The sequence below is a fragment of the Mustela nivalis genome, assembly GCF_964662115.1.
Source record: "Mustela nivalis genome assembly, chromosome: X".
Lineage (NCBI taxonomy): Eukaryota > Metazoa > Chordata > Mammalia > Carnivora > Mustelidae > Mustela > Mustela nivalis.
Genome location: NC_139040.1, coordinates 32,710,928 through 32,736,230, shown reverse-complemented (window position 1 = coordinate 32,736,230; position 25,303 = coordinate 32,710,928). Strand labels below are relative to the sequence as shown.

Below are 25,303 nucleotides of genomic sequence, written 5' to 3'. Positions count from 1 at the left end.
GAGCAGGGAGCCTGATTTGGGACTGGATCCCCAGTCCCTGGGATCATGACCTGAGCAGAATGCAGATGCTTAACTGAGTCACCCAGGCACCATAGGGGGCAGTTTAAATGAAACATACATGTGGGTGATTATTTTCAAGCCTAAAACATACTGATGATGTCCTTTTCAGCTTTTAAGCAGTTTCATTTATGTGTGTTATAGATTGTCAGAACAAATTCCTGCTATGTTCTGTCTGTGTTTCCTGCATTCTACTTTGGTGTGCTTGTCTTCCCTTGCACGAGTGAGCCCTTTGACATGAAGTTTAATTGTGGGAAAATATAACAAAAATGGAAAAATACCAAAGCCAAAGTTGAATTTCCTATTAGTTAAGTGAATTTTTTAAAAAAGATTTTATTTATTTATTTGAGAGAGATAAATAGAGAGATAAACAGAGAGAGAGAAATCACAAGTAGGCAGAGAGGGAGGGGGAAGCAGGCTCCCTGCTGAGCAGAGAGCCCTATGTAGGGCCCGATCCCAGGACCCTGAGATCATGACCTGAGCTGAAGGCAGAGGCTTAATCTACTGAGCCACCCAGGTGCCCCTAGTTAAGTGAATTTTATATAGCAGCTATGAGCTTGGTCATTAAACCCAAACCCATATTACAGCACTGCTGATATTTTAAAGATTTGTTTATTTTGGGGAAGGGGGGGAGAGAGATAAAATGCAAATGAGAGAAAGGGCATAGGGATAGAATCTTTAACCAGACTTCCCACTGACAGTGGAGCTCAAGGGACATGGGGCTTGATTTCATGACCCATGAGATCAAGAGTGAGATGCTTAAGGCACTGAGCCACCCAGGTGCCCCAGGGCTGCTGATATTTTAAAGAAAAGCCTGTATTATCACTTATGAAGCTAAATTGGTGAAAGCAGTGACTATTTTTATGAAAATGCAAATGTCAGTGCCATCCAAAAGACTTAAGGTCATAGGGACACCTGGGTGGCTCAGTTGGTTAAGCAGCTGCCTTCGGCTCAGGTCATGATCCCAGAGTCCTGGGATCGAGTCCCACATCGGATTCCTTGCTTGGCAGGGAGCCTGCTTCTCCCTCTGCCTCTGCCTGCCACTCTGCCTGCCTGTGCTCGCTCCAAATGTAACAAACAAACAAAAAAAGACTTAAGGTCATAAACAGCCTTGGATAAGGCTAAATAGGTGAGAAAATAATGTATTTTTCACCCAGAGAGTCTCCTGTTTGTAGATTTGGATGGATATCATAGTTTATTTCTACCTTCTCTCTTCTAGAATAATTACTCTAAGTGAAAATATCTTGATGCTGTTGACCACATAACAGATATAAAACCTATACCTATTTGTTGAATGTGAACAATGACAGTTAATCTCTGCAAAGCCTGTTTGGAAATGGCAATTCTTATTTAAAAAAAAAAAATCTTGCCTGAAATGTACAACATTTTGCTTCCTATTGTACTCCACTGTTCACTAATTTTTCCCCCAGTCATTTGTTCATTCATAGTACTAGGGAGTTGTATGATATTTGGGTTGGGTCAGATTGTGATGGGAAAATGCTTCCATGTACTAATATATTCAAAAGGAAAGGATTCAAAAAATCCTGTGGCATTAATGTGGCACTGTCAGAGTGACACTAAGACTGAAGTCTTTATAATGTTATCTATAAGCACAAAGTAAACTGAGACAGATTTGCTTATGGGAGAGGAGGAAGCTTGGTGTTTCTACAGCCATGTTATATATATTTCCCTCATGAATTAAAAAGGCTTATGTGAGTTGCAGGGCGATTGGTTGGAAAGACCAATCGACTTCAGTCCTATTGTGCAAATGTGGCCACTGCCCAGAGTCTCACCATAGCTATCCCATGGCACTCTATGGTTCCCAGCAAGCCTGAGAAAGGTTGTAAAGGGGACAGGACAAAATGAATGCTCAAATAACTGTGTTAGAAGTAGCCTTATACTACCTGAGTGCTAAACTTGATGTGTAATTAATTGGAAACAGAATTGAAAGGAGAATGCTATTTTAATAAGAATATTAATTCAAATGGAGGTTACTAGCCTAGGTGCTGCTCTCCTCATTCTTGGGGTAGCCAAGAGGTTTTTTTGTTTGTTTTGTTTTTAAGATTTTATTTATTTGAGAGAGAGAGACTGTATAAGCAGAAGGGAGGGGCTGAGGGAGGGAGAAGCAGACTCCCTGATGAGCAAGGGGCCAGAAACCAACTCCAACTCCAACTCCAACTCAGTGCTCTATCCCAGGACCCTGGGATCATGACCTGAGTTGATACCAGATGCTTAACTGACTGACTCAGACCATGATCCTGGGGTCCTGGGATTGAGTCCCAAGTCAGGCTCACTGCTCCATAGGGGGGCCCCGCTTCTCCTCTCCCTCTGCCTGCTGCTCTCCCTGCTTGTACTCTGCCTCTCTCTCTCTGTCAAATAAATAAATAAATAAAATCTTCAAAAAGAAAAAGTCATGTAAGTCTATTTCCTTCTTTAAAAAGTGAGGATAATCTCTGCTACCCTTTAAGGGTGGGGGTGCACTACCTCAGATATATGAGACCCTTGATAAACATCTGTTCATTTATTTTCTCATTTATTGAGTGTCACACATATGCCGGTACTGTGCCAAGAGCTTTTATATGGAAACGCTTTATAAACTTTCAAATACTATCCAACTTAAAGGTGTTCTTAGGAACCCACCCGGTTTATCCATTCAGCCGTCCCTGCAACAAGGTACTGGGTTGATGTTTCTCAACTGTAGCTGTGTCCTGCATGAGCCCAAGACATTTTCCAAATTACTTAATCCTCATGGGATTCTAAGATGGAGCTTGCCTTATTTTGGGTAACTCAGAAGTGAGGAAAATGAAGTCACTGAAAATTGTCCGTGAGGACCACAGGACGGACTGGTCCCGGAGTACTCCCTCATGGCTTCATGGCCTTGTGAAACCACTGACTCAGGGAGGATCTTGCGCCTCACGTTCTCCTCTCTGAGGTTTTGCTCTCCTATTTCAGAAGTCACGCATCTCACCCACAAGTCTGCTTGGCCATCGTTTCAGGGCTGATGAGGAGGAGGGGTTGGAGCTTAAAAAACCTTCACTGTCCCAGCACCCAGCAGCACCTGGGCTAGTGACCCTCCCTTTAAACATGATATTCTTATTAAAATAGCATTTTCCTTTCAATTCTTTTTCAAATTCATTATACAAAATAACATCCTGAAAGATGTTCTTATTATACAGTAATCAGAACTCTCTTATACTGTAATGAGGAAGAACCCTGTATAGAGATTTGTACAGATTTTAAACATCAAATACAGGGGAAGGAATAGAGGGGAAAAATGAGAAGGTAACACAATGCAGAAGGAATACAAAGAACAGAATGTTAAAGGCTATGTCTTTGCAAGATGTTATAACCATTGGCTGCCAACAGGCAGAAAGAACAAAGGCTTAAAATGGGCTTGTCAGGAAATGGTACTCAACTGATTGAGATTTACCCTGACTTTCAGGTTTGAAGACACCAGCCATTTCAAGATTTTTGGAGAACCTGAGGCAGGACTAGTAAAAAGCAAAATAATGAAGGAATTAGTTAATCTCTGGTGTACAACTGTCTCCTCTTTTGTACCCTTCCCAGCTCCCCCTCTCTCTTCTAGTATTCCTAGCTCTTTCCAAATACCTAGCTTGTGCTTATCTTGAAGGGTCCCTTGACCTAAGTGAGCTTTCATCCATTGATAGAACATCCCACCGTTAAATCTTCCCATCCCAGATGTTAGGAGAGGTGTTTTAAAGTAGGTTGTACCTGTCTCTCATCTTTCAGTTCATGCCATGTAAGTGCTCTCTGCATGAGTACATGAAAACATGCCTGACTACGAAGTAAAGTCTGATTGCTTCCTGCTACTATACTAATCTTAACGTCCTTGCCTCTTTGGTATCTCCTCTGAATGTCCATCACCACTGCATCATCATCATAACTTTCTTGCAGTTCACAAAAATAAATTCAACTAATTGTCTAGCACTTAACGTTTCATCAGGAATGACACAATTGCTCTATGTTTCTCTGAAACTACAACATTTAGTAAAATCATCTATTTAAATGATTTCCCCTTTAGGCTACTTTACTCTGAAAGTATTTTATTTTATTTTATTCATTTATTTATTTAATTTTTGCGAGCGAGAGGGAGAGAGATCATGCACATGCAAGAGCATGAGCAGGGGGAGGAGCAGAGGGAGAGGGAAAAGCAGACTCCCTGCTGAGCAGGGAACCCCATGTTGGACTTGATCCCAGGACCCCAGGATCATGACCTGAGCTGAAGGCAGACATTTAACCGACCAAGCCACCAGATACCCTGAAAGTATTTTATTTTTTCAGGAATGAAGTTATTATAAATCTGTTTAACAGGAATCTTTCTCTTTATTGCTCTGGGGATCTAACCATAAAATGTCTGCATTGTTTGGTCTTTGTTATGGTTTTACAAGTTAATTATTATTATGCTGTTATCATTTTTCAGGGCTACCAATTTTTACAATGTTCTGAAATATGATGAGGTAGAATATAGATTATTCACTTGAGACATGCTGTAACTTGGCTTTTTCTATTGTCTTTGTTTTTCATGTGTTTCCTAATACAGATGACATTATAATCCTTAAAAAGTTAGAAAGTAAAAACACTGAATCAAAAAAGAATGGGACACAGAACCGTAAAAAAAAGAACCCAATTTCAAGACAGCGAGCAAATGCTCGTAGGCATCGCCGGCAAAGAGGTAAAGTATACAAAAAATCAAACAGCGCAAAGAATCTGAAATATTTGTGAATAACTAGGTAAGCAAATTCGCAAACTTGGAATGTATTCGAAAGTTGCATTATGTTGCTAGTTTTATTTTTCTTGGAACTGTAGGCATTTAAGGTTGGTAAGTATTTATGCCATGACAAATGAAAACAATTTTAAAAATTTATATGTGTTTCTTCCATAAGGGAGAGCAGGATGAGAATGACAAATGTTTTATACCTGTTCACAAACCTGCCTGGTTGGTCCAGTTCCACCCTTAGGAGGCAACACAGGAGGTATAAGAGCATGGTTAATAATCTGGGCACCATGACCTCTCCGTTTTGAAAAAACAAATACTGTACGGCAGAGTACAGAGCACGAAGAAAGCCTTTTTTTGGTATTTCTAATCCGATGGGTCACTGCAGTCTGCATATTTTAACAACACTGTGCTGCAGACTGCCGTTGTAGAGAAGTCTTCCCAACAATTAAGGCTCTCCATGGTTTAGTCAGCTGGCCGGAATCATCTTGACAGTGTGCATTCTACTCCAAGTCCCTGCCAGTTGTGTATCCCCTGCCCCCTGCCCCAGCTTCATTATAGTCCTTGTTTGAATCCTTCAGTGGCTTAGCGGGTTCTGAGAAAAGGAGGGATAGTGGTTATTATAGGAACAAAGCTGCTAGGAATGGTGAGGTGGCCTGTTCTCATATTTCTTTTTTTAAAATTTATTTTAGAGAGATAGCACGCAGTCGGGGAGGAGTGGAGGGAGAGGGACAAGCAGAATCTGCTCTGAGCACATAGCCCATTGTGGGGCTCGAGCCCACAACCCTGAGATCATGACCTGAGCCAAAACCAAGAGTCAGATGCTTAACCGGCTGAGCCACCCACATGCCCCTCCCCATTCTCATGTTTCTAACTAAACATAAATTTGATCTTTGTGGGCCTTTTGGAGATCCATCTTCTTTATTTCTTAAGCTATCTTTACACCCAAATCAAAGGAGACAACTGAGGCAAATATTCACATGATTAATACAAAGCAGACAGTTTTTCTCCATCTCTTTTCTTTCTAGTAGATAAAAGATATGCCCCAACTTTGTTGGCGTTTGAAAACAAATTTGAGGTATTGTATACAAAGAAGACTTCTTTATTAAGGTATGCGAATAGAAACAGTATGGCAAAGACTTCCCTAGAATTTGGTGAGACTCTCAGATGATATCAGACTAATGAAATGTCAAGTTTGCAAAACCCAGTGAATAGCCTTAAAGCAGTGAGATCACAGATAATACTGAGAGATATGTTGAATTTACTGACATATTCTGAAAAATATGGAAAATAATTATTTTTCAAAGGATACTCAAGATTCAAAAAGAACACTGAGGAAGGAAATGATACAAAACTGTACCAAGAACCTTCTGGATTCAAGCCTGGACAAAGCTCTTTAAACAAGCAGCCTGTAAATAAGCAGGTAAATAAACATTGAGAATTAACCGATATAAAAGATCCTAAATTCAATATAATTCTTAATATTAAGTAAGGATTATTTTACATTCCTTGAGAGCAGAGGTTGTTTCTTAGTATTCCCTCCTGGTGCCTTGAACAGTTCTGAGAACTGTTTAGTTTATAAAAATAGGGGCAATGAAGTTCTAAAAAACATAGCCCATAGAAATGGCTTTGACAAAATATTATATTTGTTTTGCAAAATTGTGATTCTTTGCAGGAGAAGTGCAATGAAAATTCTAAGTCCCAAGCAGAGAGGAGTGGAAGCCAGTCAGAAGGGAACCAGAATCAATTGGAAGGATCTCAAGGCCAATCATCAAAAAATCGACATCATTCAGAGAGATCTCGTGGCCAGTCAGAGAGTTCTTGTGGCCGGTCAGAGAGTTCTCAGGGTCAGTCAGAAAGATCTCATGGCCAATCACAGAGTTCTCATGGCCAGTCAGAGAGATCTCCTGGCCAGTCAGAGAAATCTGGAGGCCAATCAGAGAGATCTCGTGGTCTGTCAGAGAGTTCTTGTGGCCAGTTGGAGAGATCTCCAGGCCAATCTGAGAGATCTCGTGGCCAGTCAGAGAGAGATCCAGACCAATCAGAGAGATCTCATGGTCAGGCTGAGAGTTCTCGTAGCCAGTCCGAGAGTTCTCATAGCCAGTCCAAGAGTTCTTGTAGCCAGTGCGAGAGTTCTCATAGCCAGTCCAAGAGTTCTTGTAGCCAGTGCGAGAGTTCTCATAGCCAGTCCAAGAGTTCTTGTAGCCAGTGCGAGAGTTCTCATAGCCAGTCCGAGAGTTCTTGTAGCCAGTCCAAGAGTTCTCATAGCCAGTCTGAGAGTTCTCGTGGCCAGTCTGAGAGATCTCGTGGCCAGTCTGAGAGATCTCGTGGCCATCCCAAGAGATCCCAGGGCCAATCAGAGAGATCTCGTGGTCAGTCAGAGAGATCTCGTGGCCAACCAGTGAGATCTTGTGGCCAACCAGAAAGGTCTCGTGGCCAACCAGAGAGATCTCGTGGCCAATTAGAGAGACCTCATGGCCAGTCAGAGAGAGCTCATGCCCAAACAGAAAGATCTCGTGGCTACACAGAAAGATCTCGTGGCTACACAGAAAGATCTTGTGGCTATAGAGAGAGATCACGGGGCTGCCAAGAGAGATCTCATGGCTATAGAGAGAGATCTCACAGTTACCCAGGGAGATCTCGTGGCTACACAGAGAGATCTCGTGGCTACACAGAGAGATCTCGTGGCTACACAGAAAGATCTCATAGCCAATTAGAGAGATCTCGTGGCCACACAGAAAGATCTCATAGCCAATTAGAGAGATCTCATGGCCACACAGAAAGATCTCATGGTCACTCAGAAAGATCTCATGTTCCATCAGGGAGATCTCATATCCTATCAGGGAGATCTCATATCCTATCAGGGAGATCTCATGTCCTATCAGGGAGATCTCATATCCTATCAGGGAGATCTCATGTCTCATCAGGGAGATCTCATGTCTCATCAGAGAGATCTCATGCCCCATCAGGGAGATCTCATGTCCCGTCAGGGAGATTTCATATCCTATCAGGAAGATCTTATGGCCAATCAGGGGGATATCGAAGACATTCATCAACAGAAAGAGTCAAAACATCACCCAAAACTGAGAGAGCTGATTTTGACAGGTAAAAACATAATAAATACTTAATCATTAGTACAATGTGTTGAGTAATGTGGAAATATAAGGGCATGCTTCTTTTATAGATCTATATTTTAGTGATTAAATAGGTTTTTGTAACACACGTTGTATTGAGACTGAGATATTAATAGAATGGAGGTAACATATACATGGCATCAGTTATCTTTCAACTTGCTGACTACCTTTCCTATCATCCAGTTTTCCAGTGAGCCCTCATGAACTTGTTACATCTAGGTTGGCTTTCCCTGGTGGAGCCCCATTTACTCAGCCTTTCCTACTGAGCCTTCCCCACAATAAAAATATATTGACTCAGTGTCCCATTCCCTTTGAAACTTCCAGCTTGTTAGGCTAGCTAATCTAACAACAAACTGTGCTAGATTCGATAGTACATCTTCTCTGATAATGAATTTCTGTGCTGCTTTCCTGTCTCCTTCCTAGAGAGTATTCTGAGTTCTCAGCACACAAATGATCGTTGTATCTTTCGGCAGCTGAACTTTTCTGTTTTCTTCTAATCAGACCCTAGAAGAGCATGTTATTCTATGCATAGATCAACACTAACCTTCTGAATATATTTTGAATATATTGTGTATATTTACTGTTACTGGATAAAACTGTTAGGCTAGGTCTGTCTGCCCTGGGTGGGGCCTATGGTGGGGAAAGTAATTTAATAGTATTGCAAATTGGTTGAGTTTTAAAAACCACAAGACATCTTTATTATGATTAACTAGTTAATTGAGTAAAAGTTTCTTTTTAGTTCAAAGTCCTCGGTAATTGCTTTCAGTTTGCATTGCCTATAAACTTCTAGTCAAGTATTCTATAACATATTAACAACTGCATGGAATTAATAGTTTTAGCTAAAAAATGATTTCCAAAATGTATGTGTGGGTTATTGTATATATAGACAATGTCTGATGTAGGCACCATTTTAATGCTAAAGGCCCCATCATACTTATATTAACAGTATACAAATAATTTGCTATAAAAAATTAAAATTTTTTAACACTGATGACACATAGTTAATATTTCTGCATTTCTCAGGGATTTTCATGTTTTACTTCATTTTATACAGTAATTTTTGTTTTTCAAATGGCATAATACTTCCCCTGAGGCCCAATGCCATATTTCTGTCATTTTACATTTTAAAATGCAATGAACAATTCTGTTCATTTTTTTTCTCCTTTATCTTCTATCATTATGTTTTTTTGTAGTCTCAGCACAAATAAGTAGTACTTGATCAGTTAAGGTTGAAGTTATCAAATGCTGAACTATTATAGAAGAATAAAAGAATACATAAAGTACAGAAAATTAATATACTTTTATGATTGATCCCTTGGAGATGAATTCTTCTACTCCGTAATTTTGCATTCTCATACTATACATAAGTTGACCAATTAGGTGTAATAATACTCTTCAGATCTGAAGTTGGCTTCTCCACCCGGTAGAAAATGAAGACTTCAGTGATTTCATGCCCTCACACCAAATCTTCCTCTCAGGCCAGCTTCACCAGGAGCTAAAGACAAACCAGAAGTTCTCCGTACATTTCTGCCTTAAACAAGCCACCAATGTAGTAGCCCAGTGTGGTCTAAATAAAAGTAGTTGTGCAAATATCTGGAATAAAGAATGATAGCATATTCAGAATATTATTTATTTATGGAGATTTACAATAACTTTTTTCAATTTTGAAAAACCAATATGATTCTCAAAAACTCTAAACAGAATTTATTGTAAACAAGGTGTGGATTTGGGTGTTTCACACTCCAAAATACTGGATTTCAGCTTTTGCTCCTTTTTCCTGATACAGTAATGATATCCAGAGACAGATGCCTGCCTTGGCCAGGAAAGTGGTGTGTAAATAGAGAAACAGAACAAAAACTGTCTTTTGTACTCTCCACTAAATAATTTACATGAAATGAATGGCAAAATGCGCATGTCTTTACATTAATTGGGCTGTCCCCCAGACAAAGCTTTTCTAAACACAGATAACAGCTTCAGAGGAAATGAGGTACTTAGTTTTGGAGTGCTTGCCATTTAAACTCCAATTATAGAGTGACAACTGACATCTTATTACCACACCAGCATTCCAAGTAATTCTTGCAACAGATTCAAACCTGAGTACAACTGACAAATCAATTTTGGGTCTAGAATCTCTAATTTACTATGTATTGCTCTAAAAGCAGAAGTGTTTTCAGACCGGCTGATTTCCCTCTCTGTATTCCCAAATTCTTCACTACTCCCTAGCTCTGTTTGTTACCCAGTTGTTAGTATTATTCTTATTTCTTGAAAGAAGATGCCAGTGAGAGTCTGATCTATGTTTTTAAATGAAAGGCTCCTAATGGAGTATAAGTAGCATGGGTGAGTGGAAACAACATAAGAATATGAAGACATGGCTTTGTGTCCCAACTCTGTCACTAAATATATCAAGCAAATTATTTACTCTTTCTGGATCTCAATCTCCTATTATGTGAAAGGAGAAATTTGGACTATGTGACAGGATCTATGGCAACTGGCAACATCTTAAAAGTTCATGAGTTTCATCTTTTTATTTTTTTATTTTATTTTTATTTATTTTTAAAGATTTTATTTATTTATTTGACAGACAGAGATCACAAGTAGGCAGAGAGGCAGGCAGAGAGAGAGAGAGATGAGGAAAGCAGGCTCTGCACTGAGCAAAGAGCCCGATGCGGGGCTCAATCCCAGGACCCCGGGATCATGACCCAAGCCGAAAGCAGAGGCTTTAACCCACTGAGCCACTCACACACCCCTCATCTTTTTATTTTAAAAAATTGTAAAATACAACATGAAGTTTACCATCTTAATCACTTTCAAGCATACATTTGAGTGACTTTAAGTATAGTCACAATGTTGTGAAACAAATCTGCGTAGCTTCTTCATTTCACAAAATGGAAACTCTGTACCCATTAAATAATAACTTCCCATTTTCCCTCTATCCCTAATCCATGGTGACTACCATTTTCCTTGCTGTTTCTGTGACTTTGACTGCTTTAGATACCTCCTGCGAGTGGAATCATGTAGTTCTTGTTTTTTTGTGACTGGCTTATTTTACCTAGCATGATATTCTCAAGGTTCATCTGTGTGGTAGCATGTGACAGGATCTACTTCCTTTTAAAGATATTCCATTGTGTGTATATAGATATTCCATTGTGTGTATATAGATATTCCATTGTGTGTATATACCACACTTTATTTATCCATCAATGGACATTGGGCTTGCTTCTACCTCTTCAAATAAACTCTCTGCCCCCCTTCCCTTTTGGGATTCTCGTAATGCGTATATTGGCCCTCTTGATAATGTACCATAAATCCCTTGGGCTCTTTTCATTTTTCTTCATTTGTTTCTGTTTTTGCGCCTCCAAATCAATGATTTCCAGTGACCTGTCTTAAAGTTTGCTGGTTCTTTTTTCGGCCGAATCGAATCTCCTGCAGAAACCCTCTAACGAATTTTTCATTTCGGTTATTGTATTTTTCAGATCCAGAGTTTGTTCAGTTATTTTTTATAGTCTCAGTTATTTTTTATAGTCTCTGTTTCTTGGCTGATGTTCTTATTTTGTTCATGCTCCATTTTCCTGATTTCCTTTAGTCATGTACCTGTGTTCTCTTTTAGCTCATTGAGCATTTTTATGACCATTATTTTAAGCTCTGTCAGGTAGTTCATAGATCTGCATTGCTTCAAGGCTGATTTCTGCTGTCTTATTTTGGTCCTTTGATTGGACCAGGTTTCTGTTTCTTTGTATGTCTTGTGCTTTTGGCTGAGATTTGGGCTTTTTTTGTGTGTGCGTGTGATTTTTTTGGTTTATTTGAGAGAGAGAGAGAGCACAAGCACCACAAGCACAGGGAGACACAGGCAGAGGTAGAGGGAGAAACAGGCTCCCTGCTGAGCAGGTAGGCGGATGCAGGGCTTGATTCCAGGACCCTGGGATCATGACCTGAGCTAAAGGCAAGCAGACGCTTCACCGACTGAGCCCCCCAGGCACCCCAAGGAATTTGGGCATTTGAAACAATAAACACCTTCCTTAGTTTTTTAATACTGGCTTCATGCAGAGGAAGACCACCAATCTACTGCCTGGGGCCTCTAGCACCTTGCAGACCTTTTATAATCTTGTACCGCTTGGCATCTGCCTACAGAACTGCAGCTCTACTGTGCTGCTTGCCTCTGTTTTCAGTAGCTTCCAAACTCTGGCACCGGTCCCACGGATGTTCTGAATCTGGTGAGACAAAAACCAGTCCCTCAGGCAGCCCCCAGAGAAACCAGAACATTGCAGACATGGTCCACTTCTAGTTTCCATCCCAAGAGAGAAGCCCTAGTATGGGTTTTTCTTACCCCAAATTGCTCTCTGCTGGAGGCATAGGGGAGGGACACAGATGGGCACATTAAATGTTGTGACTATTCCTACCCTATTCCCTGGAATCCCTTCTTGGTTTTATAATGGCCTGGGTGCTGTAGCTTCTCAGCTGGTTTCTAGAGTTCTCATAGAGGCATTCTAGTCTATATATAGCTTTTAATTCAGTGTTATCTCTCAGGCAAGGAGGGCCTATAGCTTCCTCGTCTGCTGTTGTCTTATTTAGTCTGCTTGGGCTGCCATGGCAAAATACCTCAGACTGGGTGCTTTAAATGACAGGAATCTAATTTCTTCCAGTTCTGGAAGCTGGAAGTCTGGCATCAGGACACTAGCATGGCAGGAGTCTGGTGAGGGCTTTCTTCCTGCTTGTATCCAGCCACCTCTCTCTGTGTTCTACCGTGGTGGAGAGAGAGCAAACTGATCTCTTCCTCTTCTTATAAGGACACTAATCCCATCATGGGGCCCTGGCCTCGTGACCTCGTCTAATCTTAATTACTTACCAAACGACCTCTGTTCCACATACCATCACATTGGGGGTTAGGGTTTCAATTCAGGAATTTTGAAGAAACAAAGCTTTGAGTCTCTAAGTATCATCTTGCTGACATCACTCCTGAAGAAAATTTTAAACAAAAATAGTCACCCAAATGCCTGATTAACTTCTGATCTTTGTTATGGATGTGGTAAGTAATAATCCACACCTGAGCTGAAAAATCACTTATCAAAACACTCTTTTGTATTTTAATTGTCTCTAGTATTCTGTTTCAGATCAGATGTTGAAATATGCATAATAAAATAATATCGCTTGAAAACATGCATTTTACATAATTTCTTTGAAAATAAAAGTTTGCCTTTTAAATGATCAACATTTATGATTTGTATCAGGTTTTTAGTAATGAAAAGAAGGAATGAATACTTCCAGAAGCAGACGGGTCAAAGACATGATCAAATGGACAAGAATCGAAGGGTAACTATCAGTGCTTTCAATTTTATAGCTCAGAGTCTCCGTAGTTTTTTAATATCATTTGCATTTGAACAGGCTTTTCTTTTTGAAGCGGCTTTCCTTCTGGTAGTTAGTTTTGACATCTGCTTGTACTGATGATTACTTTAATACATTGTTAAAGCCTTTTTATCAACAATAAGCAAAATCTTTTTATCAGCAATGTAGGAAGAAGTCGTGTATGCTGCACATGTCGACTTGACATGAGTCAGGTATTTCCAGCTTTGTAGTATAATTGCTTGCAATAGGTTTCTAATTCTGTTACCCTCATTCTACCTTACTTTATTGAGCTTCTAAGTGGGCACTAGCCACAAGGGAGATAAGATGATACAGGTAAGACTTTTTTTATTTTAAAGATTTTTATTTCTTTATTTGACAGAGAGAGAGAGTGCACAATCAGGGGGAGTGAGAGAGGAAGTAGCCAGGTTCCCTGCTGAACAGGGAGTCCAATGCCATGCGGGGCTCAATTCCAGGATGCTGGGATCATGACCTGAGCCAAAGACAGACGCTTTACAGACAGCCACCCGGGCGCCCCACAAATTAAACTTACAATAGAATGTATTACTTTTTTTTAAGTAGGCTCCACAACCAACATGGGTCTTGGACTCACGACCTTGAGATCAAGAGTCCCACAGTCTACCAACTGAGCCAGCCAAGTACCCCTATAGCACGTGTTATTTTAAATACTCTTTACAATCTTTAAATATTCTTTACTATCCCTAGGGTACTGTCTTTATTTTATTTATTATTTATTTGCTGAAGTTCTATGAATAGCAGTTACAAGAAATGCTGTCTATTGATTAAGCCAATTAAATCTATTTTGTGGGAAACTTCCATCTTTAATACAGAGCCCATGTGTTTCACGTAAGTATTTATTTATTTATTTTTAAAAGCTTTATTTAAGTAATCTCTACACTCCACATAGGGCTTGAACTCACAACCCTGAGGTCAAGAGTCACATGCTCTTCCAACTGATCCAGCCAGCTGCCCCTGACATAAACATTCTGTTGAGTAGATTTAGCTCCTACATAAAATACCTAATACTTATTCTTACACATGGCACTCTGGTATTTTTCCCAATACTTCTCTACCTATAGGAAAAGACAGGGTAGCTTAAATGACAGCATGTAAAGTGTTCTAGCCTGGGTCTCAGGGACTTGGCTTCCCTTCCTGGTTAATCTGCTTACTAGCTGCATGTATGACCTTCTCCAAGTCACCTCCTCTGCTCTCAATATTAGTTTTCCCCCCAAGAAATAAGATTAGAATGAAGGACATCTATGAGATAGCTAAAGAAATCTAGGTGGTGTGGTATGGTGACTAATGACAGGAGCTTTGGACTCTCGTTTGGATGAAATCATATCTAATCAATTTCAAGATACACATTTTTTTTCAGGTTTTAATATCTTTGAAATCAGGTAGCGCCTTACATTCAATGATATACCATAGTTAAATTGAAAAGCATTAAAGGATTTCTCAGTGATATGTAAAATGACAGCCCATTTTATAACCATGGTGTCATGGTTATGTCCAGCTGAGGAAGCCCGAGGCAGTCACTTGGAGCCTGTTTTCTCAGCTATAAAATGGGAATAATATTGCTCTCCTACTTTGCAATGAGCCACCTAGGTGCCCTATCAACAGATTTTCAACGCGAAGTAAAAATCTCCGCGAGGGATGCCTGGGCGGCTCAGTTGGTTAAGCGTCTACCTTTGGCTCAGGTCATGATCCCAGGTTCCTGGGATCCAGTCCCAAATCGGACTCTCTGCTCAGTGGGAAGCCTGCTCCTCCCTCTCCTTTTGCCTGCTGCTCTGCCTACTTGTGTCTTCTCTTTCTCTCTCTGTCAAATAAAATAAAAAATTTTAAATCCCCATGAGAATATAGGGGCAAATATGAATATTTTAAAAATAGGAACAAAATCTCTAATAGGCTTCCATATAGACACAGCTACAACCTCCTAAATGTTTCTGTTTGTCCATTATTTCTTGAACATGACTTCAGTTCCTACCATTCTAATAAGATAGAGGTGGTCCCAAGGTACCAACCAGCTAGGGAGGTCAGGGAAGGCATCCAAGAGGAGAGAAAGTGTTTGCCTTGGGTCCTAGAGGCAGAGTAGAGTTAAGCAAAGCAGAAAAGGTAAGAAAGGCATTCTAGTCAGAGGAAACATCATGTACAAAGGAATAGAAGTGAAAAAAAGCCCAGCGTTTTTGGCAGACCTCAATTAGCTTCGTTTGACCAGCCTGCAGTAGTTTTCCAAACTTTATACTGCAGCGTACTAGCGTTTTCAAAGCAGTGCCCTAGGGGCCAATGAAGGCAGTTTTGCTTTCCTGTATTTTGCATATCGGGGTACCTAAAAAGACTTTGTTAGAACTCGGTAGTCTACCACTTTAAAAAAAAAAAAAAAGTTTGAAAAAAATCACTGAGCTCAAGTGCCAAGTGTGTGGGCAGAGCTATTGAGAGGCAAGTGTGAAGAGGTAGAGTGTCAGGGGCCCGATCACGGAGGGCCTGTGTGCCATGCTAGAGTACGGATTTTATATCGAGGGCAGTACAGAAGTATTGGAAGACCTTAAGGAAGGAAATGGCATTAATCAATTTATTTTAGAAATAATTACATGAGCTCAAATCCCTTTCTTTTTTTTTAAGATTTTATTTATTTCTTTGACAGAGAGAGAGATCACAAGCAGGCAGAGAGGCAGGCAGAGAGAGAGGGGGAAGCAGGCTCCCCGCTGAGCAGAGAGCCCGATGCGGGGCTCAATCCCAGGACCCTGAGATCATGACCTGAGTTGAAGGCAGAGGCTTAACCTGCTGAGCCACCCAGGCGCCCCAAATCCCTTTCTTTTAATAGCTTTGAGTTGTAATTCCTGCTCCTTTCCCCCTAGCTCCATGGCTCCTATTCTCATTTCTCCTTTTTTGGCTTCTATACTACCCTGTTAAACTCCTGGGTAATCTGCTGTGATTGCCACTAGTTTGGATGTAAACTGTACCTCCATTCTAGGGGCATCCTTATCCTTCTTTAGTTCTTGTCAAGGACCCTATTAACTAGTGTAGCCATATGTGAGGCTCTGTTTCGCTCATGGAGTCATTGCCCTTAGACACACATGCATCTTGACTTCAGGGCTGCCTTCGTAATAGGTTTAGTTACGAACACTAATATGTGCTTCCAACTTGAACATGAACTTTCCAATAAGAGCATATTTGACCTGTAACCACTAACACTGAGAAATACCTTCATGTGTTATGGTCCTTTTAGAGCCTACTGGCTTGATGGGCTTTTTGGCTGCTATTACATTGTTTGTAAGGCTCTTAGTACCAAATCTGCTTGCAAACTAACTGTGGTTAGGATTGCGTATAAAAAGAGCCGAACCACTAAATACCAGCTACACATAACTGGACGCACTGAAACCAGCTCAGCTGTGGAGTGATCTGGACCAATTAACATTTGAATGGAATGTTTTCATTATGCTTTGGTTAGTTTTATTGACCACATGTAGGTGCAACCTGTGTGGTCATTTACAAAGTCATTACAGGCATAAGGGATTTAAGCTAATTATTGGAAAAAATCCTAACTTGCCCATGAAATGGCTGATTAGGATACAGGTTAGATTTTCTAAAATTAAGTTATTAGGATAATACAGTTCTCTATCTCACTTAGCTATCTTTTTAGTTTTGTGGGTTTTTTGGTAGGTTTTATTTTTTTTTTTAAAGATTTATTTATTATTTGTTTGACACAGAGAGAGAGAGAGAGATCACAAGTAGGCAGAGAGGCAGGCAGAGAGAGAGGGGGAAGCAGGCTCCCTGCTGAGCAGAGAGCCCCATGCGGGGCTCCATCCCAGGACCCTGAGATCATGACCTGAGCCGAAGGCAGAGGCTTAACCCACTGAGCCACACAGGCGCCCCTATCTTTTTAGTTTTTTACATTTTTTTTAAAGTAATCTCTATACCCAATGTGGGGTTCAAACTTAAAACCCCTGAACAAGAGTCACTGGCTACGGATGGAGCCAGCCAGGCATTTCCCCCCACCCACCTACCTTAGTTACCTTAAATGCAGTCGAATCACAGTCTTATTAAAGAAAAGTTATAAGGACACATTGGTGTATTTTAGCTACAGTTATGATCTTTCTCCTGATCAAGACAAGTACCATGGGGATCCAGACCACATCTAGATCCTAAAAATTTTCTTCTGGGTCTCCACGAGCTATAAGGCCTTTGGGAAGACATCTGACTTTTCTGAATCTTCATTCCCTAATTTGCTATCTGAGGGGGGTAGACTGCTTGATCGCCAAGGGACCCCTGGCTTTGACATTCTTACATCTGTGAATAGGGGAGGAAAATCTGCAATTGAATGGTAGACTGAGGATCAAGCAAAGAGAGTATTGTTACAGAAAATGTTAATTGAAGATGCAGAAAATAAGCACCTTGTGCTGAGGACAGAAGGCTTTTGCATGATTTGTTTCAACTTTTCCCATTTAGATGTCACCAGAAGATGAACACAGCGTCCGTGAAAATGATCGAAGACATGAAAGGTAATTGCTGATAGACATCTGTACAATTAAATTTTGTTATTCTTAGGGGGAAAATGAAACAAAAACAAATACAGATAACTTACAGCAAGGGGCCTCTGATTCTGAACAATCCATAACAATTTCTGTTAACGATTCTAGTATAGAACCAGAAAATTCCCGAGTAAAACTGCCCGGCTTGATTTTATGTTTATGTTTGAGATTTCCATGTTTCATTTTGCTACGGTGAGCATAAATGTCTTGAGGTTGTATCCTTTCTACTTAAAGCATGCAGGAATTATCACCCTGAGGAATTCGGTGCCATGAAGATTCTTCCTCATTTTCAGTTTTAAGATTAAAGCCCTCTGCTCTTTATAATCAATGCCAGACATACTAAGTAAATTTCAGTGTTCCACATGATCTTAGATGTAAGCATAGAGGACTTTGCCAGGTGAAATTATCAGGAGCATTTGCATAGCCTTTTAGAGCTATAGCTGTGAAAGGAAAAGTGCTGTTATCCTCTCTTCAAAGGGGGTCTAACTAAAGACATCTGTGGAAGGGTTGAAATAGCTGTGGACATAGGAGCGGATTAATTATAATCGATGGCCTGTTATATGCTAGGCACTGTGCTAAGCGCTTTCACATTTGTGCTATAATTTAATCCCCAGCAATCCCGTAAGGTAGGTATGAACATTTCCATATTACAGATGAACAAAATAAGCTCAATAGGGTATTTAACTTCCTCAAAACAGTACAACTACTAACATAATTCAAATTTTGAATGATATATTCAAATTTGGTTTGTGTGGCTACACAGCTGTAGGCTTTCTACTCTTCTTTATTTTTTAAAGAGACTTTTATTTATTTATTTGACAGACAGGGAGAGAGCAGCAGTAGAGGGGGGCAGCAGACAGAGAGAGAGGGATGAGTAGGCTCCCTGCTGAGCAAGGAGCAAGGACCCTGGGCTCATGACCTGAGCTGAAGGCAGATGCCTGATGACTGGATCACCCAGGCGCCCCTCAGACGTAGTTTTTTTTTTTTTTTTTTTAAGATTTTATTTATTTATTTGACAGACAGAGATCACAAGTAAGCAGAGAGGCAGGCAGAGAGAGAGGAGGAAGCAGGCTCCCTGCTGAGCAGAAAGCCTGATGTGGGGCTCCATCCCAGGACCCTGGGATCATGACCTGAGCCGAAAGCAGAGGCTTAACCCACTGAGCAACCAAGGCGTTCCTCAGACATAGTTTTTTATAACTCTCTGGTCATATTTGAGTTCGCACACATCTCTGTCAGATATGACATTTCAAAACAAATATGACATTTCAGTCAATGTCTTAGAAATATAACCGATGTTTCTAATTGTGTCCTCTTACAAGAACAGATTTTTTTTTGAGATTTTATTTATTTTTTATTTTTAAAATTTTAAAAAGATTTTATTTATTTATTTGACAGCACAAGCAGGAGGCACAACAGGCAGAGGAGGAGGGCGAAACAGGCTCCCCACTGAGCAGGGAGCCTGATGTGGGGCTCAATCCCAGGCCCTGGGATCATGACCTGAGCTGAAGGCAGGCGCTTAACTGACTGAGCCACCCAGGCGCCCCTATTTACTTATTTATTTATTTAGAGAGAAAGAAAGCCTGAGTAGAGGGTGGGGCAGAGGGAGAGGGAGAGAAGTAGACTCCTCCTTGAGCGCAGAGCTTTGGGGGGTAGGGAGGGTGCTCAGTTCCATGACCCAGAGATCATGACCCAAGTGCAAATCAGGACTCAGATGCTCAACCAACTGAGCTACCCAGGCGCCACTCTACTCTTCCATAGTGTCTCTCCACCAGTACAGGTAAAGACAAAGTTCAATTCTTTAAAAGCCTAGCATATTAGTTTTCTATTGCTGCTTAAAAAAAACACCACAAACCGCTTAGAACAGCACTCCTTTATTATCTCAGAGTCCTACTGCTCAGATGTCCAGGTACGCTGGGCTGGTTTTCTATCTACGGCCTCCTGGAGCTGAAATCCAATTGCTGGCCCTGGGCTGTACTTTTATCTAGAGGCCCTAGGGAAGAGTCCACTTCCAAGCTCGCTTTAGTTATTGGAAAAATTTAGTTCCTGGAGGTTCTAGGAATGAGGTTTCTGTTTCCCTGCTGGCTGTCAGCCACGGGTCACCCTGCTTCTAGAGGCAGCCTGAATTCCTTTTCTTGTGGGGCCCTTTCCATCCTCAAACCAGCAACAACATGTCATGTCCTTCTCATTCTTTGTTGTTGTTGTTGTTGTTTTTAAAGATCTTATTTATTTATTAGAGAAAGAGAGAGAGAGAAAGCACAAGCAGGGGAGCCCGATGTGGGGCTCGATCCCAGGACCCTGAGATCAGGACCTGAGCAGAAGACAGAGGCTTAACCCACTGAGCCACCCAGGTGCCCCCAAAGGCAGACATTTAACCAACTGAGCCACACAGGGGCCTCCTCTTTGTTTTCTTTCTTTCTTTTTTTTTTTTTAAGATACACATTTATTTATTTATTTATTTTTAAGTAATCTCTACACCCAACATGGGACTTAAACTCACACCTGAGATCAACAGTCCATGCTCTACACTTGAGTCAGCCAGGTGCCTCTCCACTTTGAAACATCCGGACTTCTTATTTTACCCCATCTTTTGTTTTTCTCATATGATTAGATTAGGCCAGGCCAGATAAATCAGGATAATCTCCCTCTTTTTAGTCAGTTCACTGATAACTTCAATTCCATGTACAAGGTCTCTTTTGCCATGGATGTGATTTCTCATCATATTCACGGTTCTGAGGCGACACTTTGAGGATCGATTTTGGAATTTCGCCTACCATATCTAGAATATTACACTTACCCGCTTTTCAGATGAAGACTGTAATATATTCTGTGTTCAACAAATCAAAAAAACATGTCCACGGTCTCTGGAATGTTGTCAAAGAAAAGGAAAGAGAAAGTATAACTAAGAGTTAATTAGCAAACCAGTATTTATTTAATCACTCAATGCACTCTCTCTTTTTGCCAAATCAAACACGGGTTTTGGTCCAGTTGGATCCTCAGAGCAATAGTATTTATAACCAGAAAAAAAGCAACAGTGAAAACAACACCTGAGTTACTTAAAACTGCGTACAGGGGCGCCTGGATGGCTCAGTGGGTTAAAGCCTCTGCCTTTGGCTTGGGTCATGATCCCGGGGTTCTGGGATTGAGCCCTGCGTCGGGCTCTCTGCTCAGCGGGGATCCTGCTTCTCCCTCTCTCTCTGCCTGCCTCTCTGCCTACTTCTGATCTCTGTCAGATAAACAAATAAAAAAAAAATCTTAAAAACTGCTGAGTACAGCAGCTTAACTAACAATATCAAGATAACCACACAACAGTCAGGCTTTTGTTGTTCTCTACGTCTCATAGAGTATGACTACATGCTCTGGTCTGAATGTTTGCGTGCCCCCGAAATTTATATGTTAAAATCCTGATGCCCCATGTGAAGGCGTTAGGAGTAGGGCCTTTGGGAAGTGATTAGATCCTAAGGGCAGAGCCAAGCTGGATTAGGGTTTTTATTTTTTTATTTTTATTTATTTATTTTTTAAGATTTTATATATTTATTTGACAGAGACATCACAAGTAGGTAGAGAGGCAGGCAGAGAGAGAGGGAAGCAGGCTCCCCACTGAGCAGAGAGCCCGACGCGGGGCTCCATCCCAGGACGCTGAGACCATGACCTGAGCCAAAGGCAGAGGCTTAACCCATTGAGCCACCCAGGCGCCCCTGGATTAGGGTTTTTATAAAAGAGACCCCGCAGAGCTCCCTGGTCCCTTCTACCACAGGAGGCCATAGCTAGAAGTTAGCAGTCTCTAGTCCAGAAGGGGGCATTTATCAGAACCTGATCGGCCCGCACCTCAATCTTCGACTTCCCAGCCTCCAGAACCATGAGAAATAAATGTTTGCTGCTGATAAGCCACCTAGTCTTATTTACTTACAGTAGCCCAAACAGATGAAGACCATCCTGAAATAACAGTAAAGCTTCTTTGGCGTTTAAATAGAAGCAAAACTCATCGAGTGGTTTTGAAGTAACAATATAAAAGAGGCTAGATTAAGGCACGCTGGTGATCCTCTTGGATACTATGCAAACATCCCTAGTTTCAATACTTGGAGTCTTTTTTAAAAGAGATTTCTTTATTTGAAAGAGAGAGCGAAAGTGGGGGTAGGAGCGGAGGAAGACGGAGAGAAAATCTCAAGCAGACTCCCCACCGAGCACGGAGCCTGATGTGGGGCTCCATCCCAGCACCCTGAGATCACGACCTGAGCCAAAATCAAGAGTCAGGTGCTTAACCAAATGAGCCACCCAGGTGCCCTAGAATCTATTTTTTTTTTAAAGATTTATTTGTTTATTTGAGAGAGAGAAAGTGGGGGAGGGGCAGAGGGCGTCTTAAGCTGTGGAGCGTCTGTGCACGGAGCTCCACATGGGGCTTGATCTCACCACCCTGAGATCATGACCCTGAGATCTCAACTTGAGCCAAAACCAGGAGTCAGATGCTTAACCTCCTGTACCCCCAGGAGAATACAGTACGTGGAATCTTGATACTAAAAGGAACTTTGAGGATTCTTGAGTATACCTTTTCTTAGCTGGTGGAAAAGAGACCTAGAGAGGCTAAATTGAAGGGCCCAGAGTTGCTCATCTACTTAGTGCCTGTCAAATATATTTTTATTAAATATTATACTTAATTGACAGAAGCACGAGACGGACTAAAACTTCAGCTTCACTTCCAACAAGTAAAAAAACCTCAACCAAGAGTTCCCGGCAGCAGGCCAGAGGAAAATACCTGAAACTCAACTTTCGAGTGACTGGTAACCAGGTAAATGTAATAGAATTGCAGCATAAGTTTGCCCATGGGATGTTCAAGAATCCATGTCTATGTTAAGTACATAAAAGGGTTATCTTTTTTTTTTTAAGATTTTATTTATTATTTGACAGAGGTACAGTGAGCGAGAGAGGGAACACAAGCAGGGGGAGTGGGAGAGGAAGAAGCAGGGTTCCCGCTGAGCAGGGAGCCCGATGCGGGGCTCGATCCCAGGACCCTGGGATCATGACCTGAGCTAAAGGCAGACGCCTAACAAGTGAGCCAGCCAGGTGCCCCAAGGGTTATCTTTTATGTGTAGGAAAAAAATGGTTAACCAAAGCCTATCTGGAGCCCTTTAATACACAAGAAATGTCTTCCCTGTATTTCGCGTTTGTGAAAGACCTGAAGGTCAAGAAAATAAGCTGACCTCCATTACATTTTGTTAAAGTGAACTCAAGTCAAATGAAGATTTAGCTCCGTCCACTGTGCATTTACATCTGCAGTGGCCTTAAAGCTCAACAGGGTTCCCACTTGCCAAGGAGACATTCTGTGCGTACTAAAGAAAAAACAAAAGCGAGAACGAAAACAAAACTAAACAAAAAAACCAATGTATTTTTATAGATTTTCACAGCAGGGGTTGAAATCAAAAGAATTATCTGCCAACTTTCAACTTTCGGTTAGCAATAGGTTAAATTAACCAGAGCACCCTCTTCCATTCGTATTCTGATTAATTATGTTCCACATAAAACCAGATGACCTAGACATGGGAAATAGGCAATATGTAATATTGGAGAGATGACCTCTGCCTCAGAGCAGTATCAGTCTGGCTTCTGACTTAGGTTTTGGGGTGGTGTTAAGAAGCTATTTCTTTCATCTTTCTTTCTTTTTTTTTTTTTTTTAAAGATCTTATTATTATTATTATTATTTTTTTTTTTTAAAGATTTTATTTATTTATTTGACAGAGAGAGATCACAAGTAGGCAGAGAGGCAGGCAGAGAGAGAGAGGGGAGGAAGCAGGCTCCCTGCTGAGCAGAGAGCCCGATGCGGGACTCGATCCCAGGACCCTGAGATCATGACCTGAGCCGAAGGCAGCGGCTTAACCCACTGAGCCACCCAGGCGCCCCCGATTATTATTATTATTATTATTTGACAGAGAGACACAGAGAGACAGGGAACACAAGCAGGGGGAGCGGGAGAGGGAGAAGCAGGCTTCCCGCCAAGCAGGGAGGCCCATGCAGGGCTGGATCCCAGGACCCTGGGATCACAACCTGAGCTGAAGCTACCCAGGTGCCCCTAAAAAGCTATTTCTTAAGACGGAGAGAGAAACTTAGGCTCAGTGGCAGTCTATATAAGGAAGACCCTGGAAGTTAAGTCTCCGGAGATCTCTGAGGTATTCCAGATGGTTAAGGACTAATAATACCAATTGGAAGTCACTTAGCCCTAGGGGGTGTCTTCACAAGGCAGATGACCAGACTCCTGGGCATAAGTGAGGCATTTAATGTCCACTGCGTAGAAGTAAGCCCGCCCCTCATTCTGCTGTGGAAGCTTACCCACTTACTCTGTGGACAATTGTGTGCTTTCTTTGTTACCTCTTCAATTAAAGCCCTTTGAGGACACTGTTAAGCCTAAGAACCCAAGAGCTGGTTATACCATAGATCAGGCAAACTCCTTCATGATTTTAGGGTCACAGAGAAGAGCTCTATGAAGTCTCTTCAAACTCATGGTCTTGCTCTGGTCACTCCTAGCCTTCTCCAGCTGTCCCTTCCCTATCTAATTCAATAACCAAGTTCCCTGAGTGTTTTTTTAACATTCACCCACTGAAGTCATAGCTTTTCTTTCCTTCACAGACTAAGCTTTCACTCAATGAAAGATTCTCTAAGCTAAAAATGAAGAAAATGCCAGAATCAATCATCAGTTCTGAAGACCCAAAAGCCCTTTCCTCTTAAAAGTTGGCTGTCAACAGGAATATCGTAGTGAATTAATGCTAGAGCCTAGATGCATTGTTCCAGTATTTAACTTTTTGCTGCTCTTGTTAATGTATTTCTTTCTTAAGTAAGCTTTGATGCGAATAATATGTAACAAGTGTTTACCTAAAAGAAAAAAAATGTTTAATCTGTTTGCCGAAAAGAACAAAAAGATGAGTAAGAAGTAGGAAAGATGATTTGGAAGGAAAGCTGTTAGGAAGAGAGCTATGTTTTCAGAACGACGTGTCTTTTGAATATTAAAGAATTTGTTTCTTTGGTTTAATTTGTTCCTTGAGCTCTAGAGCCCACATATGAATCCCAAGTAGACTCTCTTTCAACAATAGAGCAAAATTATTGATAAGTATCTTTTGTGATAAATAATCTCTGCCTCAAAAGTTAGTAAGATTGAATTCTACTCTTTATTAAAAGGACAAAATTGTATCCAAGACTTTTCTTTTCCTTTTTTTTTTTTTTTTTTGAAATTATGCTTTTGTTTTGGACATGAACTTGTAAGAATTTCAAATTGTTCTATCATTTTCCATGAACACGTTACATTAATAAAGTTTAAATACAAACGTGACTTTTTTCCTTTCCATCGATAGTTGGGGTCCAAAGTAAGGATCCTGATGTAGACGGGTGATCGAAGTGTAATCTGGATGTCAGCTGTGGTCCCACCAAGCCCGTCATTACAATACCCTAAAAATACTGTTTTATAATTACTTGGTACTTCCACATAGGGCTGGTGGTTTTCTGCTTAA

The 25,303-nt window shown here is 41.0% G+C and overlaps 2 protein-coding genes across 2 annotated transcripts in view; both read left to right on the top strand.

The window, feature by feature from the left end:
• LUZP4 (leucine zipper protein 4) overlaps positions 1-11,541 on the top strand; it is a gene marked incomplete at both ends in the record, with an annotated part of 29,313 nt that extends 17,772 nt beyond the window's left edge. Inside the window, 4 exons of the mRNA XM_082716509.1 lie at positions 4,619-4,750; positions 6,100-6,215; positions 6,468-7,164; positions 11,534-11,541. Coding sequence (XP_082572635.1) covers positions 4,619-4,750; positions 6,100-6,215; positions 6,468-7,164; positions 11,534-11,541 — 953 coding nt within the window. The remainder of the gene's footprint in view (positions 1-4,618; positions 4,751-6,099; positions 6,216-6,467; positions 7,165-11,533) is intronic.
• On the top strand, positions 7,465-24,955 carry LOC309855774 (uncharacterized protein). The gene is made up of 5 exons (XM_082716412.1): positions 7,465-7,897; positions 13,152-13,233; positions 17,731-17,783; positions 22,473-22,596; positions 24,429-24,955. The coding sequence occupies exons 2-5, from the start codon at positions 13,162-13,164 to the stop codon at positions 24,525-24,527; spliced, it is 348 nt and encodes a 115-aa protein (XP_082572538.1). The 5' UTR covers positions 7,465-7,897; positions 13,152-13,161; the 3' UTR covers positions 24,528-24,955.
• The last annotated feature ends 348 nt before the right edge of the window (positions 24,956-25,303 follow it).